The sequence below is a fragment of the Priapulus caudatus genome, unplaced genomic scaffold (assembly GCF_000485595.1).
Source record: "Priapulus caudatus unplaced genomic scaffold, Priapulus_caudatus-5.0.1 Scaffold92, whole genome shotgun sequence".
Taxonomy (NCBI): domain Eukaryota; kingdom Metazoa; phylum Priapulida; class Priapulimorpha; order Priapulimorphida; family Priapulidae; genus Priapulus; species Priapulus caudatus.
In genome coordinates this window covers 157,569-174,162 of record NW_014577153.1, presented here as the reverse complement: position 1 = coordinate 174,162, position 16,594 = coordinate 157,569, and the positions used below count along the sequence as shown (strand labels likewise).

At 42.6% G+C, this 16,594-nt stretch overlaps 2 protein-coding genes across 5 annotated transcripts in view; one reads left to right on the top strand and one right to left on the bottom strand.

The window, feature by feature from the left end:
- The window catches only part of LOC106804908 (WD repeat domain phosphoinositide-interacting protein 2-like), a gene marked incomplete at its 5' end in the record, with an annotated part of 57,017 nt that overhangs the window by 31,341 nt on the left and 9,082 nt on the right, over positions 1-16,594 (top strand). For 2 of the 4 annotated variants that reach the window (XM_014806306.1, XM_014806305.1), the window contains 1 exon segment: positions 13,347-15,665. In XM_014806306.1, coding sequence (XP_014661792.1) covers positions 13,347-13,489 — 143 coding nt within the window. 4 annotated transcript variants of the gene reach the window in all.
- Positions 15,093-16,594, bottom strand: part of LOC106804897 (pleckstrin homology domain-containing family M member 2-like) — a 39,141-nt gene continuing 37,639 nt past the window's right edge. The window contains exons 10-11 of the mRNA XM_014806286.1: positions 16,246-16,251; positions 15,093-15,160 (exon numbers count right to left, since the gene is read on the bottom strand). Of these exons, the coding sequence (XP_014661772.1) occupies positions 15,093-15,160; positions 16,246-16,251 (74 nt within the window). The remainder of the gene's footprint in view (positions 15,161-16,245; positions 16,252-16,594) is intronic.

Genomic DNA, 16,594 nt, shown 5'->3' with positions numbered 1-16,594 from the left:
GGTCGTCTTTTACAGCAAGTTGCCTTTCAGCACCTAGCGGGACATCAGGTGGATCTCTCAGTTAATTCTGTCACGCAAGTGACTGATGCCGATCTGGCATAGTCAGGCTGTGTCCCATAGGCGAAGGAACCAACACATCTTGGTCGCGGCTCCTTATTGATCGCACATAGAATGACTCACCTCATCTCAGCAGCAGGGTGATGGACCCAGAAGTGGACTGGGATCATGGAACACAACTCTTTAGTGCACAGTCTTCAGGACATCAGACCTCTTTCCCGTCGTCCATGTCAATTGCGACTCAGTTGTAGGCCTTCTGTAGAGGAGATATGAGGCGTACTGTGAGCTTGATGAGCGCGTCCGTGTGTCGTGTCACATGGAGGCTTCAGAAGGAATCTTGCTGTCCCAGGAGTAGCAACTTCCAGCTTGCACAAGAGCTCCCGCTTCTCCACCCGCTTCCCTCCAGGAGGTCACCAAGTATCTTGAGTGCTGCCATCTCGATGTAGCCCACCAAACATCACATAAAAGTTATCTTTGTGTCCTTGGTCGCTGGCCAACTCCCTGCATGTGTTTTGCCACGTGGTACCAGGTTGAATCCACAGTGATGATGGTACCTGGCAGGATTACGAATCTCCATTGCCTGCTTCACAACATCAATGCATGGCAATCATTGGCGCAGATTGGCCTGGTCGTAGAAGAGGGAAGTTAAGAGTCGACGCGACACTGCTCTCTGTCTGATTTGGTGTTGAAGGCGGTGGTGGCAGCCCCGACGTTTCTCCTCTTGAACGGTGGTGACAGTGTGCCAGCACTTCTTCATCTGCTCGAGCCACGCTGTGGAATCAACAAGTGCAGAGTGATTCCGCATTAATTCTTAGAGGGGTAGTAGTAGTTCATTAGGTGATAGTAATCATCTGTGGTATGCACAGCATTGCTAATCGCTGGTAAAGTCGAACATAACCTACTCTTTCTGCATGGCTCAGGGAATCAGAGACAGGTATGCTTGGTCCTCACCTTTGGTACAGGAGGATCCTTCTGAGCCATAGAACAGGGGACATTGGGTACGTGTCTGGCAGTTGAGCTGGCTTTCTTTGGACTTCTCTGAGTGTGGTCTGATTGGTAGCAACATTTCCGCTGAACACAAGTTGACAAGCTCTTCGGGGGTGTTGAAGAGGGAGATCCATTCCATGGAACGAGTCGTATGCATAGTAGAACTGGATTTGGTCAAATTGTCCATTGCGGCAGTTCGTAAACAGACCTTGGAGTGGAGGCAGACAGCTTTTTCCATTCATAATGTGACGATCTTGTTGTCACTTTTGTGAGATGTCCAGCACCGATCATACGAATGCACAGACCCAGGTCAAAGAGGGTTCCACAAGGGCGCGTTTGCGGTCTTCGTGTGGATATTGCCTATATGGGCAATGTGTCTCCCGGTCTGCTGCCAATTCGTGGGTCTATTTGTGGGTGGCGATCTCTCTGGCTACCAAATGTTGTACTTTAGTAGCTGGTGAGAGAGGGAGGTGGTTGAGCGTAAACACGATGAGACTGGGTTGTAGTTTGGGCATCAACCATAAACATGCAAGAGTGAATCGGCACTTGACTCTCCTGCAATGGACTCAAATGAGCACGAAGTCTTGCTTCATCTTGAAGTCTTCCTAACTTTTAGAGCACTGCCCAGAAGAACTGCATTGTCAGCATCGCGCCACCATGCTTTCCCAATGCAGCACAATATCTCATTGCTACGAGAATCACATCCACGACTTGCTGGAGCTCCATGTCTTGGACGTAACTCAGTATCCTGTTTTGAGTTGTGAATGTACACGCCCTCAATGGCAACGTGCCCAGTTGATCCAGCCTACTATACAGATCACCAGGCTGTTAGCTTTGAATACTGTGCACAGATTGTCATGCGACTTCTCCTATATAGGTGAAAGTCCAGCCGAATGCCAATTCTGCCATGGTTAACATCGTTACAATTCTTTTTTATTTCGTTTCCTTGTTTTATTATAGAGAGGGCCTCATTTAGGCGTGTTACTAGGCTCCTCGTCCAAAAATAAGTTCCAGCAACCTGAGTTGCTAGTGAGTGGTTTGTCCATCTTAATTTTGGGCCACACATGGCCTCACACGAATGTCAAGTTGCAGGTTTGCCACAGAAGAAGCATATATCTGGATGAAAAATGTTCATGTTCGCATTGCTCTGGCGGTAGTGAACTTGCTGGTGGTCTGATTCATCTTCGTGGGCACATTTTCCTCTTTTCAGCCCTCTGGAAGTTCGTTAGTTTTATTTATACTGCATCTGCAAGGAGTGTGCATTCGGCTTTATGTGATCCGCAGAATGCTGCCTCGATGCCCTGACCCCTCATCCAGTTGCGACCAGTTTTAGTTTGTTGGCAAGCAACTGAATCTTGTCGAAGGCTACAAGATGCCTCGCTATTTCTTGTTTATCCTGCGCCAACCTGTGGCACGCTGCTGAATTAGAAAAAAATGGAATTTCAGCCATCTCATCTCTGCCTTCCTGACACAGAACACATTTGTTCCAGTCTGTGGTCAGGCACTTTGTGCCTGATGTTCCAGGCTCATTATGGTCCACCACCTTGAATAGTTTCGCCATTGTCCCTCAATTCACTATGCTACTTGAGAACAGTATGTATTAGCTCTAGCACCACGTACCATAAGCAGAAAACACCAGGAATGTATGTCAGCTGCCACCACCGCTGTGCTCAAACAACTATAATATAGAGTTGTTTTTAAATTATATTCTATATTCTATATTCCTATTGTTCTATAGTTCTATATTGTCTCTATATGCTAGTTGTTTTTGCACAGCTGCGTGCGTGCGGTGTATTTGTGTGTTGCAGAGGAACGTTTGAACGACATTAATTTATAGGAAGTTATCGGTAATGGATAATGGATTTGAATAGCGGCCATTTTGAAATTCAAGATGGCGGCCTCTGACCGATAATGATTTTGATTGCAACGTGTTCCTTGACCCCGATAATGTTGGTTTAGACACAAACATCATGTTTCTATGTTGAATATTTGCTGAAATATTAAATGATAATGGATTTGAATAGCGGCCATTTTGAAATCCAAGATGGCGGCCTCGGACCGATAATGATTTTGATTGCAATGTGTTCCTTGACCCCGATAATGTTGGTTTAGACACCAAGATCATGTTTCTATGTTGAATATTAGCTGAAATATTAAATGATAATGAATTTGAATAGCGGCCATTTTGAAATTCAAGATGGCGGCCTCCGATCGATAATGATTATGATTGCAATGTGTTCCTTGACCCCGATAATGTTGGTTTAGACACCAAGATTATGTTTCTATGTTGAATATTAACTGAAAATGAAGGATAATGGATTTGAATGGTGGCCATCTTGGAAAATGGCCGCCATTGTTGCCATGGGACAAATATGCGATGGCCCTATAGCCAAAAATCTTCCTTAGGGCATGCTCTAACAGTGTGCCAAAGCTCATGCTTGTATCATAAAAATCACAATTTCCTCAAATATTGCACATATCTGCCGGGCTAAATGGTCTTGAATCCCTCGACGATGTTACTAAGATTAAACTTGTTCGATGTCCTCCAGCTGGTGTTGATGTTGATCCTCTGCGCTGCTGCTTTTGATGCTGATGCAATGATTGATTGTAGAATGCAATGATGTGCTGTGGCATTTTGTTTTCTTCTATAATGTCCAATGGTTTATGCCAAAATTCCCCCAGCACTGATAATCTGCCAGCACATTTGTATTCATGCTAACAGATATTGTTCTCACTAATTTGAAGGTCGTTGACTATGCTGAATTTGCCCGTTGAATTCTCGCTGAAGTACACTATAATAGCAAGGTTCTTCCCAGTCCTTTAATGTACTTTGGGTGCAACATGGCTGCAAAGTTCAAGCTAATTTGTGACATCTAAAAAAATCCTGTGACATGCGTTAGGCTAATCAACATGCTTTAATTTCCAGCTGTGTTGATTGTGACAATCCCAACACATCCGTGCTGTGCTTTCACACAGCTTTATGTATACATCTCTTCACTAATTCTAAAGTTTACCTGTGTATTGGTGCCGCTTTTGACACACTTAATTGACTCTAATCGGTATGTACAACCCTGTTTCAGGCTCCCCCCCCCCATCCGTCCATAAACGACATGCCATTTTAAAATCCCCGAGTTAACTATGAATAGATATGCAAAAGACTCGAATTTAACTCGGCAGAACTGTTGGTTGAAACACCAGAAAGTAGTAAGGGGGAGCGCAGATGCCCCGTCTACAATGTACTTGTATTGTGTGTGCCGTATATACAATGGTACCCTCAATCAGCGTGGTGAGTTGCGTACTGGCGATATGAAAGCTAGCAATTCCAAAGGGTCGGCAGCTGGCAATGCATGTCTATAGACTATACCGTTAGACTTTCTAACGTGTATTGACAGCGACATAATTTCAGAACAGAGTCAGTACATAATTTTTACAAAAACTTACTCGTTCTGCACGAAATGTTTCGTATTCCAGTTTTACATGCGTTTCATGAATTTTCGTAATTCATCCTTCATACGGCAGGGGAATGCCAATCACTACGACAGGAACGAAAGAAACACGTGTGCATTTATGTTACCTCGATCCGGAGGGATGAACAATATTATTAAGAAGAAGGAAGAAGAAATTACATTTAACGTTTGGGGCATGGAAAATATGTATATAATTATGACTTCTCTTGATAAGGAATGCAATTAGTTACAATGTGAGCAGCAAGAATGCAGTCATATTGTTATGACATTTAGAAGGGGTGCAGTTACGTGTACACTGTTGCTACCTCTGGTGATGAGAAATAGAGCTGCACCATCGTTACCCCTACGTGCTACGGCCACGTCACTGAAAATATATATACACCCTCTCTACCACGGGCAGCTTTGGACACTATCACGTGACACTACTTCTTGATATAGTTATCCTCAGCTGTTTCATCACTACACATGTTGGTTTACTGCTGCGTAAGCTTTTCTGGGAGTTGCTGCGTAGGGAGCTCAACTGGGTATGGTGGTACATCATGGCATGGTCAAGTTGGGTTCTGATAGCAGTGGAAGCAATGACCAGATTTGTTTGGCTGCTCGTGCACTAAGAATACAGCCACTCTCATTTGGAAGCTCATGCATGCTCGCCTTATTGTGAATATACAAAAACTAGATATTTTCTTACTGTTTCTTATCCGGCGTGCACACTTACTGGCAACAAATGTTTTATGGAATGGCTCATATTTACGGTAAAATTCCACATTCAGTCTGTCGCTCGGCTAATTACTATGTTTACTAATTAAATAATTGACTAATTTAGTGTAGTAAGCTTATTTCTGCTATCTATATTGTTTCCTCACAACATTGCATCCAACAATTGAACGACTACTACAACAAAATTAGTGAGAATTTGTTTCAAAATTATCAATGCAAAAATATATTGATTAATTTATTATATAATATGCTGAACATTATATACTTCTATCTAAATTGTAGCATTGTTTGTCGCATGGCCTAAAACATCCATTGACAGGCAATGGCAAATATAGTCGTTCTATTGATGGATAGCCACTTTCTTCCCTACTTGCACCTCGCTTTGTATTTCGAATTGTTTTCGCACTGTTTTGACAGCTGTTGTCTGTAGCGTCTCACTTAGAAGCTGCTATTTTTTTCTTTTTCTTCAGACAAGTCGCCCATCACCACTCCAATAGGTTCAGTTGACAGTAGCTTCCCCTAGTGATGCATGATGGCAGAAGAGCAGATGGAACATTGCAAAGGCGTTGATTTATAAAGTAGAAAGAGTTTTAAACTGCAGATAAGTCTCTGCTCCTTATTACCTTCAGTTCGTATAGTCAGTTGCAATTAGCAGGCGGGTTATCATCGTGTGGCAGGCGCCACATTAACTGCCTAAAACTTGTGTTTCATTGTCTAATAACAAGAGATTGTAATCAGTTGAGTAAGTGAATCTTGTTAAATGGCATTGACGATATGTTATCGGAAAACGTGAAATATATAGGTGGCAATTATTGATGTGATTATTATCACTTGCAATTTTTATCTTATATGATAATTCGGTGTCACTATACCAGTCTTGGTGTGAAGGCCAGTTGAACTGCATGACCTCGGCTTGGAAATGTCTAACTGTGGCATTCTAATTCCTATTTGCCAATCTATCCATTCCTTTTCCATCTATCTGCTATCCATTTTCAAATATAACAGTGTGGTGGTTTTGGTAAATATTATTTTTAGAACCCCCCCCCCCCCAATTAGTTTTCGTCCAGACTTTCATTTTGGTTACACCAAGCCCAAGGAAAATACTTGTACTGCATCGCACTACAGTACTACAAATGAATCAGTAGCCATCTTCAACGTCAGCGGCAGTCACTGGAAAATGGTGCACGTACCATATTAGCCAGACCCATTTCCAACTGGAACCGCTACTCTTCCTGATATGTCTGCTGTAAAGCACACAGTCAACCTCGCTAACAAGTAGGCCAAACAGAACATAGCGATCACCGCGAACAGAGAAATTTGTCCTGTAATAATCATAATATTTATACTGCGTTGGATTGCATCTGGGATGCTTGCTAGTCATTTATCATTTGCGTAGCCACGACGAGGATGCAATGTTCATGACGTGTAGGTCAGAAAAAACCTCGTAGATCACCTTATGTAGTCTGCTACTCTAGGAACGTCTAGGAAAGGTCTTATTCGTGCTTTTTAATGTGAAATATTTTCATAATACGTTTTGAGGAAGATAGTAACACGTGATTTTGTTAATGGTGTGGGGCCACTTCTGTTGTGACTGTATACTATATAATCCATGATGCTCTAAGTAAGAACGCAATGGTCACTCACACTGAATTCCAGATCTGCCATTAACTCAAAACTTTATATGTATTACTCATAATGCTACCACTTGGTAATATTTTTGAAGGCTATATTTTTGTTAAACTAGATGGTGATTAGCCGACCTAATGATGCAGGCGGTTGGCGTTAGTGTGTGGGTGACGTGTATGCCTATTTTATGGCTTCATCATTGTAATTGTTTATGCTCCAACTGCGTAGTGCGTCTGAGTCAAGTCTCGTATTGGAATCCTTAGATTAAGCAAAATTAACGGCAGCTGGTCGTTTTAGAGACATATCATTGGAAACTGTTATCACGTGTGCGGCACTAACTAGCGGGAGGGTATCGTCACCACCCATGCCACTCGATAGTTGCTAGTGTCTACGCCATCACGGACAGATGAGAGATTTCCGCTAGTGCTTTTGCTAGGTGCAATATAATTTTCTCATGAATTAGATGTTATTGGCATTAGGGTAAGGCTCCTCAACGAGTCCGAAAACACTAGGAACCGTTTTTGCCAGGTTGCCATAATATTATTAACATAGTGTCTATTTTCCGTAGTAAACGGTAGATCCCTGTAATGACGTCTATCATATATAATATAAATGTGTAATCTCTATTATATGAAATTAGATAATATAATAGAGATTAATGAAGAGTTGATCCGTGCAGCTGCAGCAGCAGGTTGAGAAAAAGTGAAAAAGTGACAATTAAGTATGGCATTCGCTGCTTTATTTGCTTCCATATCCACTGTCTAACGCCTGTTGACTGGTATTGTGATTTTGTCGGAGAGCGTAATGGTTTTCTATCGTGTACATAATATGCTCCATTGTTTTTACTGCGCAAAGGATACTATGTCAATACGCCAATCAGTAGGATTATATGAAAGCACGGCCGCAATATATGCGCCGCATGGCCGCATATATGTGAAACTTGATGGTATTGCAGTGAATACTGTCGTATGTGATGGAATAGTTTAATCGTAAACAAACAAAACAGATTGTTGGATTTTGTATTGAGTAAATTGCATTGATGAGTTGCACGCGTGCACAGAAGCAATCAAACTAGTTATAGTAACACGCCAACGCTACTTATACCTACATTTATTTACATTCAGACGTACTAATTACACGCATACACGGGTGGGGTAGACAAGCTAGAACACGGCAACCACGTGCTACACATCGCGCTCGTGCGGGAGGAAGCAGAGTGCTGAGGTGCACCCGGCAGTTAGATGCGATATGATATGACTACTAGGCACTTAGGATATGACTACTAGGCACTTAAAAAGAAGAAAAAACCCTAACCCTAACCCTAACCTAAACCCTAAACCTAACCTAAACCCTAACCCTAACCCTAAAAAAAAAAAAAATTAATTAAATTAAAGTGCCTAGTAGTCATATCATATCGCATCTTTCTGTCCTTTGCTGCTGAGGTAGAGGCACACGAGGGTTTGCGAGAGGGTGGCATTGGGCAGGACGTGGGTTGGGATGATTTTTACAGGTTGAGGTGACTACAGCATCTATCCTTGTTTGTAGTGACGTAGTGATGCTCTGCCCTATGTTGTGACGCTGTGAATCGGTCTATTCTACGGATCGCCAGCATCGTGACCTTTAGATTTTGATGATTTTATGTGCAGTCGTAGCCTCACGAAATGGTGAAATTTTTTGGAAAAGTAAGTGAATGTAATTGTAGAGTAGAACTTGTGGTTCGTAGACAGTAGAACGTAACAGTGGTATAAACGGTGACAACTATAGTTTTATTATAAACACGGATAAAAACAGTGTACACATACCAGTCAGATGTAGCCGACGTCTCTCCCGTTGTCCCCAAAACCCTTGTCTTTTATCCGTCCGCATCATCGTCCGACCTGTTTACTCGTTTGTGTCGCAGGTCGTGGGTACAACGACCGGTCGCGACTACCGTCCGATGGTACCCCCTTAATGATGGCTGTAATTGATAACCTCAGTTGCATTCTTGTTGAAGTTATTGTGTTTGTACCATTTTGAAATGCCTTCTGTCCGCGTTAATTTATGTCTACTCTTAAGTATGCAGCTAATGTCTTCTGGGCTCATCGCCGGCCGTCCCTGAACAATTTCATGGTTAATGTGCCAAATTCCCCCCTCTCTCTCCTCTTAGCTAAAACACCGTACTACATAATAAGCAACTGTCAACCTTGCTAATAACACAAGGGGCGCTGGATACAAAACGGGGAAGGAGCACGAAAATCGGAAAATAAGAACCAAGGTATACTAATTGAAATCCGTCAGAAGAAGAAAATGCAACAAGAGAAATAATCATGATGATAATGATAATGACAATAATAATAATAATAATAATAATAATAATAATAATAATAATAATCACACTACTGGGAACAGCACACATCCTGCGAAAAATTCTGGATTGAATCCCTATGTCCTAGGTTGGGACACGGCCAACCCAGAAGCCACCGGCTAATGCCGTGATCCACTTTAGATAGAATAATAATAATAATAATAATAATAGTAGTAATAATCATTTGCTGCTTTATATATAATATAAGGAATATATCCTCATTATATATCAGTGACGTGATTTGTCCGCGTATTCACGGTGATACGTGTTTCAGACCAATCACTGACACTCGTGAGTTGTGTAATTTCGTAGATATTTTTTAGCTGATATTTCTTCTTTGAATTAAACTCAATTTTGTATTGTCATCTCCAAATACGTGTTTTACGGCCTACCTGGCAAGATATAGTAAACCACTTATTTCGACGTAATGTTGTAGTTTTTAGATTTCTACTCGACTGATCGAATTCTGTGGATTTAAAATAAATTTTGATAAAATGATAATAATGTTGTATTTCGAAGAACTGTATGAAGCCTCAGCAATCATCTTGTGAGATGCCGCAGGTATGAGAGATGCCGAAGTAGTAGAGATGTAGAGGTTGTAGATGGGTGATGTAGTCTCCAAATAAGATAGAGCCGGTAGCCGCAGATACGATGTATCCTACTACTACTACTCAGCGGAGTTCAGAGTGCCACGCCATGAATCTTTGTCTATCATCAGTGTCTGCATGCCCGCTATGTCATGCTGGATATCCTTTGCAATGCAGTCAATGTAGTTCAGTGGCCTTCTTCCTCTGGTTTGGCTAGGCAGTCTCAAGCAGATCACATCAGATATAATTTTGGTCTTTGGCACGAAAACAGTGATCGGCAAAACGTGTTCTGCGACGAGCTAGAATGGTAGAAATGGGTGGTATGTCTCCATAGATCTCTGCTTTTGTTTTGTGTTCCCTCTAGCTGATGTTCTGAACTCTCATAAGAAGCCGAGTATATGTGCCATCAAGCCGGTCCTGCAGGGCCTTCTCCATGGTCCACGTCTCTGATCCATATAAGAGTATGTTCTCTACGCAAGCTCTAAAGAATGCAAATTTGGTAGATCTTGGAATGTTAGACTGTCAGATGTGCGGCAGCCTATTACTTGCATTCCAGGCTTGACTTTTGCGTGCCATGAAGTCCTTCTTGGAGTCAGCTACATACTGATAGGGCCCTAGATATTTAAAGTCTTTACCTTCATTTAGCTGTGATCCATCGTTGGAAAAGATTAGTAGATGATCAGCATTCTTATTTACTGTCATGTATTCTGTTTTCTTGGCATTAAGAAACAGACCGACCTTTGCTGAAGCATCCTCGAGACAAGTTAGCAGGTCTTGAGCATCCTTCAAAAGTGTCGCTGTTAGGACGATGTCATCTGCATAGTCAAGGCCTGTGAGATTCCTATCTCTGTCACGACTTGATCTTCATGACTTCATGTAAATTCCTTTCTCTTTCATGGTCTCTACTGACTGTCTGAGAATGTAATCCACAACTATGACAAAGAGATAAGGAGCAAGGGTGTCCCCTTCGAGGATGCCTGCTGTTGTGAGAAATTCTTTGGTTGGACCATCCATACTTTGAACAAAACTAGAGGGGTTGTTGTATATTATGACAATTGCTTGCACTGTTTCTTCTGGAATGCCATAATTCAGAAGAATATGAAGCATGACCTTCCTGTTGACGCTGTCAAAGGCCTTGGAGAAATCCACAAATACTATGCTTGCTTTCTGCTTAGAGATCTTTAGTTCTTCAATGATCCTCCTTAGGGCGAGAATCTGAGGTGTTGTAGCTCTGCCTTTCCGGAAACCGTTCTGGTTGCGGCGGAGAATAGGATTGAGATGAGGGGTAATCCTGTTAAGCAGCATAGAATTGTAGATCTTTGAAGCTAGAGGTTATGTGTTATACCTCTGTAATTAGATGGAAGAGAGAGAGGTCACCTTTTTTATGCAGAGGGATGATAGCAGGTTTGGAGAAGGTCTCTGGTTTGTTGCCTCTATAGGTTTTATTGCAGAGGTCTAGCGGCTGTTGATGAGAGAATGGACTCTTCCAGACGACGGCTGGAATGTTGTCGGGGCCAGGTGTCTTGGATCGTTTGAGTTTTCTCATGCATTTCTGGAGTTCTTCTATGGAGAACAAACCGGTCTTAATGGGGAGAATGTCTGCAACTTTGTGATTGAAGAAAGGATCGTCAGTACTGGCATTGTGCTCAGGTCTGCCTAGAAGACTGCTAAAATGTTTAAACCAGCAATCTAGTCGTTCCTCCATAGTGTTGCCTTTGATACGGATTACTGAAGAAGACTTCTGATTGGTGATCTCTCTCAGGACCTGCCAAGCTGCTGCATGTATATTTTCTTGGTGTAAATTGTTAAGCTCGCCAGTCTTGGACTTCACATTGGCGTCCAAGACTTCGGTGTAAGCTTGACCAAAATCAGCCTTAGCAGATTCAAGGACCCTGCGAGTATTTCTGGTGCGTCTAGCTTTGTGCTTCATTGAAGCTTTCTTCAAGGTTTCTCTGGCTGTATTGACTTTGCCGCTGGTGGCTATTGCGACATCATTCTTTCTTTTCTTGGGAAGCATTTCAAGAGCAGTCTCCTTGTTGGCAGTGATCAAAGCATCATACACAGCTGATATTGTTTTGATCTTCGAGTTCCTCACGCAGGGTGCAGAATCTGTTATGAACTGCTTCTTTCTTACCAGGATGTGATCTAGCTGAACAAGCTGACCATTTGGATGGCGATGTGTCCAACGCTTACTCTTGGGGTTCTGAAACCTTGTGTTGGTGGCAACAAGGTTGTGTTGCTCCATAAAATCTTTCATGCGCCTCCCATTTTTATTGGTTTCGTCTGTACATGTGAATAGAGCGCATGAAGACCCTAGTTGGGCATTGACTCATTGAGATCCCCACCTAAGATTAGTATATTGTGAGCTGGAATTTCGTAGACTATGGTTGAAAGTTCCTGGTGGAATTTAACAAAATCCTCTTCTGGGTATTCATTGTGTGGGCTATAACAGCACAGTACAGTTGTCAGTGGGTTGCCGTGCAGAGTTATCTTGATTGCACGCTCATTATGGCTTACAGGATATTATTATCATTATACAATGGAGTAACAGGATTTCAGGGCTCTTGGCGAAATAAGGAAGCCTACTCCACCAATTTTCCGCGAGTTCCTCCATGGTGAAGAAGTTACTAAAGTATAACCACTGGTAGAAGTCTCTTGTAGTAGCGTATCGGTGTGTTCAATGCGGTGTTCCTGCAGGCAGATAATGTCAATGCTGTAGTGTTGTGCTTCATGCGCTAGTTCTTCTTTCTTTGCAGTAGATCTTAGCGTCTGGGTGTTGAAAGTACTAATGATGACAGGTAACTTGCGACGAACGAATCTGTCCATCTCTCCATTGTCACTATCAGGCTTAGACCGTCCCAGAGGCTTGAGGACCAACCCGTCATGCGTGTTGGCAGAAACCAACGTTGGCAAATTAGACATGGACGAAGAATCAGGGGCTTTAACCCTGGTGCTTTTGCATTGTGTACTCATCATAATCTTGTCGATGGCTATAGTGGATCTGTGAGCGCCAATCCCTTAGCCACCATGCGGCAGGTAATACTGGGTTACATGTTACTAGTAGCAGATCGACCTGGCCGACCTGACCTGACTTGAACGATGTAGGCCTATAACTATGGCGTAGAAGTTAGCGGCCAATTAAGTCAATTAAGCCGGCCTGGCCTACGTGAGCCCAAAGATGAAAGACAATAATAGTACACTAACGTGACGCCAGAATAACCAGCTATTGATAACGTGTCTTCATTGTGATATTAGATTTATGTAAACAAAATTGTCTCTCTGTAGCCGTACAATACACTAGAATACGCTATTACGCCGACCTTGTTGTGCACCGATAGCCCTCGCTATGGGCAGTATTTCTATACTCTCGTAGTTTCGGTCTACTCGCGTATATTACTTCCAGAATAAACCCACCTACGATCAGAGACATGAATCTCGATCATAGTAGTAACGTTCACTATTATTTTCTACGGGATTCGGTGAATCGCGTCTCTTCACGCGGATACAGAGTAACAGACTAACAGCAGACTTGTTTTCCATCTCTGACCGTTCCGCGCGCAGGCACACAGCTGGAGAGAGCCGTCGACGAAGAAACTGCTATTGGTGCTCCGTTAACTCGTGACGTCTCTAATGATCTACACCTGGACGATTCCATAGAGTTTCCGTCCGTTCATCAGCACGCTGGAAGCCCGGGGGCGGTCTGAGTCACGTACATCCTACGCCATCAGGTTTGCTGCGTGATTAACTGGGGCGAAGCCACGCAGGCGTTGCGTGTGTGGCCGTGGTTAGAAGTGGCAGTCCGGGATGCCGGATTTTATCGAAAATGGCGAGTTGTGTAAACGTACAACCAATCGTGGCTCGACAGTATTGGCGCGTCGTATAGGTACACAACGTTTATTCAACGTATGTCAGGTTGTTGTTCTGAAGTGATGTTTTTGATTTGCGACTGGGCAATTTGCAGAATGTAATTAGTGTCAACCACAGTAGTCAGGTTGCCAAATGACTGAACGTTGCAATCGGGTCGTATATTAAAAAATACAGATCGTATATTTTCCCATTTGAGTGCGTATAAATTAAGGGGGTAGGCATGCTAAACATGCAATAACTTCTGTAATATTCGGTCAATCCTCAAACATTTGGTATTGCTTTGCTCATTAAACAAGCATGCACAATCCTAGACTAATTACACCACAACATACGACCATCAGAAGCCAAGAATTTAAAATGGCCACCACAAACCAGCGAAGCCATAGATTGCCGGTCTATTACACATGTCTATTTCAAATTGTCTGTATATGAAACTTTTAAATGTTAGTTGGGTCTTAGCACACAATTATGTAGTGATTATATCTCTAAAATTCACAATATGTTCTAATATTAATACATTATACATCAGATATCATTTATACATTTACACAGATCTCACCTTCAATTCAGGTGTGAATCTTCTGATATAGAAAGTTTACCTGAACTTTCTACTATCACTGTCAATATGCATCTCAGATTGATCACTAGAAACATGTCTAGCAGTGTGTTCATTGTGAGACCTGTTATCAGCCTCACATTTACAGAATGATGTGCAAGACAATCCAATATCCTTACAACTGCACTTTCCAGTATGGCATGGCTTGTTTGAGGCACAACTGCAAGCAACGACCGTTATGAGTTCTGGAGGTGCAACTGTTGCATTTCCAAAAGTGGGATGAGGTTTGCCTTCAAGAAGTTTCCAACCATAGTTTGAAATATCTACGTTTGGTGGACTTTGTTCTTTGGCAGTCTTCCAAACCATAGCCTGTAAGTGAGCATACGTATACTACCATACGTAACCCCCTCATGGCTTTAGGCCATGCTTTTTCGTTCAACATATTGTTCACACCACGGAGAGCAGACTTGAGGAGGTCTTCCAACCCAGACCCTTTCATGACCATACCAATGCAACCGATAAAAGACATCGACAAGTGCATACCTCCTGGGCGCACTTACCAAGTTTCGCCATCTATCTGGCCGCGCCCATCTGATCTGCATGGCGACTTTGTAAAGCTACATGACGACAACCAAATGAGTAAATGCGCTTCCATGTTGTTGGATGAATGGTTCTGTGTTCAACATTGTAGTTAAGACAGTGTCTGGGTGAGCAGGTGGTGCATCTATCAGTGGCCCGAATATATATTTAGTTGGTAGTCTAGCTAATCCACGCTGCTCTGCCAAGCTTGACGTGTTCTGACCACCCTGCGTGATCATTTTTTATCACTGTGCTTAGCCATGCTACATCAGATTTTAGAGCTGATGCTACACTCTTTGCTTGACTTACATTATCTTCCAGTGGTGGTCCAACGTGGTATAGATTTTTTGGGCACTGATAATGTTCATTGGCACTGCTGCCAGCTCCCCTAACTTCAGATTTCTCATGTCCAACTTGTTTATTCTTGGTATAATCATAGGGTCAGCTTCAGGCATTGTCAGTGAAGATAGAACATATGATAACATATGGTAAATTTTAGAGATATCATCACGGCATAATTGTGTGCTAAGACCCAACTAACATTTAAAAGTTTCATATAGAGACAGTTTGATAATTTCTCATATATATATGTGTAATAGACTGGCAAGCTATGGCTTTGCTGATGGTTTGTGGTGGCCATTTTGAATTGTTGGCTTTTGACGGTCGTATGTTGTGGGTGTAATTAGTCTAGGATTACGTAGACGCTGCCCGTTTTACCCTAGAAGCCACTGTAATTCGACCCCCGCGGCAGCGTGCGCACGAGCTACAGGCGAAGGTGCCGGGAAATTTCAAATTAAACCGTAGACGCTGCCCGTTTCACCATAGAAGCCACTATGATTCGACCCCCGCGGCAGCGTGCGCACGAGCTACAGGCGAAGGTGCCGGGATTTTATGTGATATATGATATTTTTAACGAATAATAAACCTCATGAGGTTTCATCTACTACCTCTACATCTCACTTTATAAATGAGTCACTCTCGTTTTTCCACAATCTACACACAATTAATTTACATTTATGCTCGTCGCCTTTACTTGCCTCACGTCTGAGCAAGGAGACAAAGAAAATTAAAAAAATTGTTGATGTAAATTATGCGTTTTTGTTGGCGTTATGCAGATTCTAGCGCAACTATCCACCGAAAAGCGTTATTTGAGGTTGACACTAAAAATAGGACGCCATCGTGAATGTTATTGAGATATTGATTCCGGTTCTATATTATCTATTTCAACTGGGGAAATTTCTTCTGGAAACAATCAGGAGTATGGACCATGCGATCCTGCTGAGGGCTAGATATTTAATTAGAAACCACAGGAGTTCGATCAAAAGAATGTTACACTGCTAGTAAAGAAAGCTGCGTGCGCCAACTTTACAGCCTTGTGGCCAAAGCGGCGTCTACACTATAGACTAAAACCCTCGTTTTAGGAAAACGCGCCGTTTTCGGCGGTGCAGCCGTCTACACTGTCAAAAAACCACCTTCCGTGAATCCGCACCCATCATAGTACTGGGTGTGGCGATACATAGCTAAAACGCGGGTTTTTCTGTCATTTTCTGTCTACACTTACGGGCGCTCGAGCTAAACCGCCGGTTTTTAGCACGAAGCCAAAACCCTCGGCAATATTGGCCGGGTCTGTAAAACCCGCGTCTTTTACAATCACCTCTAAAAACCCGCGTTTTAGCAACAGTGTAGATACGGTAAACCCAGGTTTTAGCATAGTGTAGACGCCGCTCATGACTCCCCAGTTCACGGTCAATCATCTCAGACATGTTAAATAGTATCGTTTTATTTGTGTAGTATCGCAAAATTACGA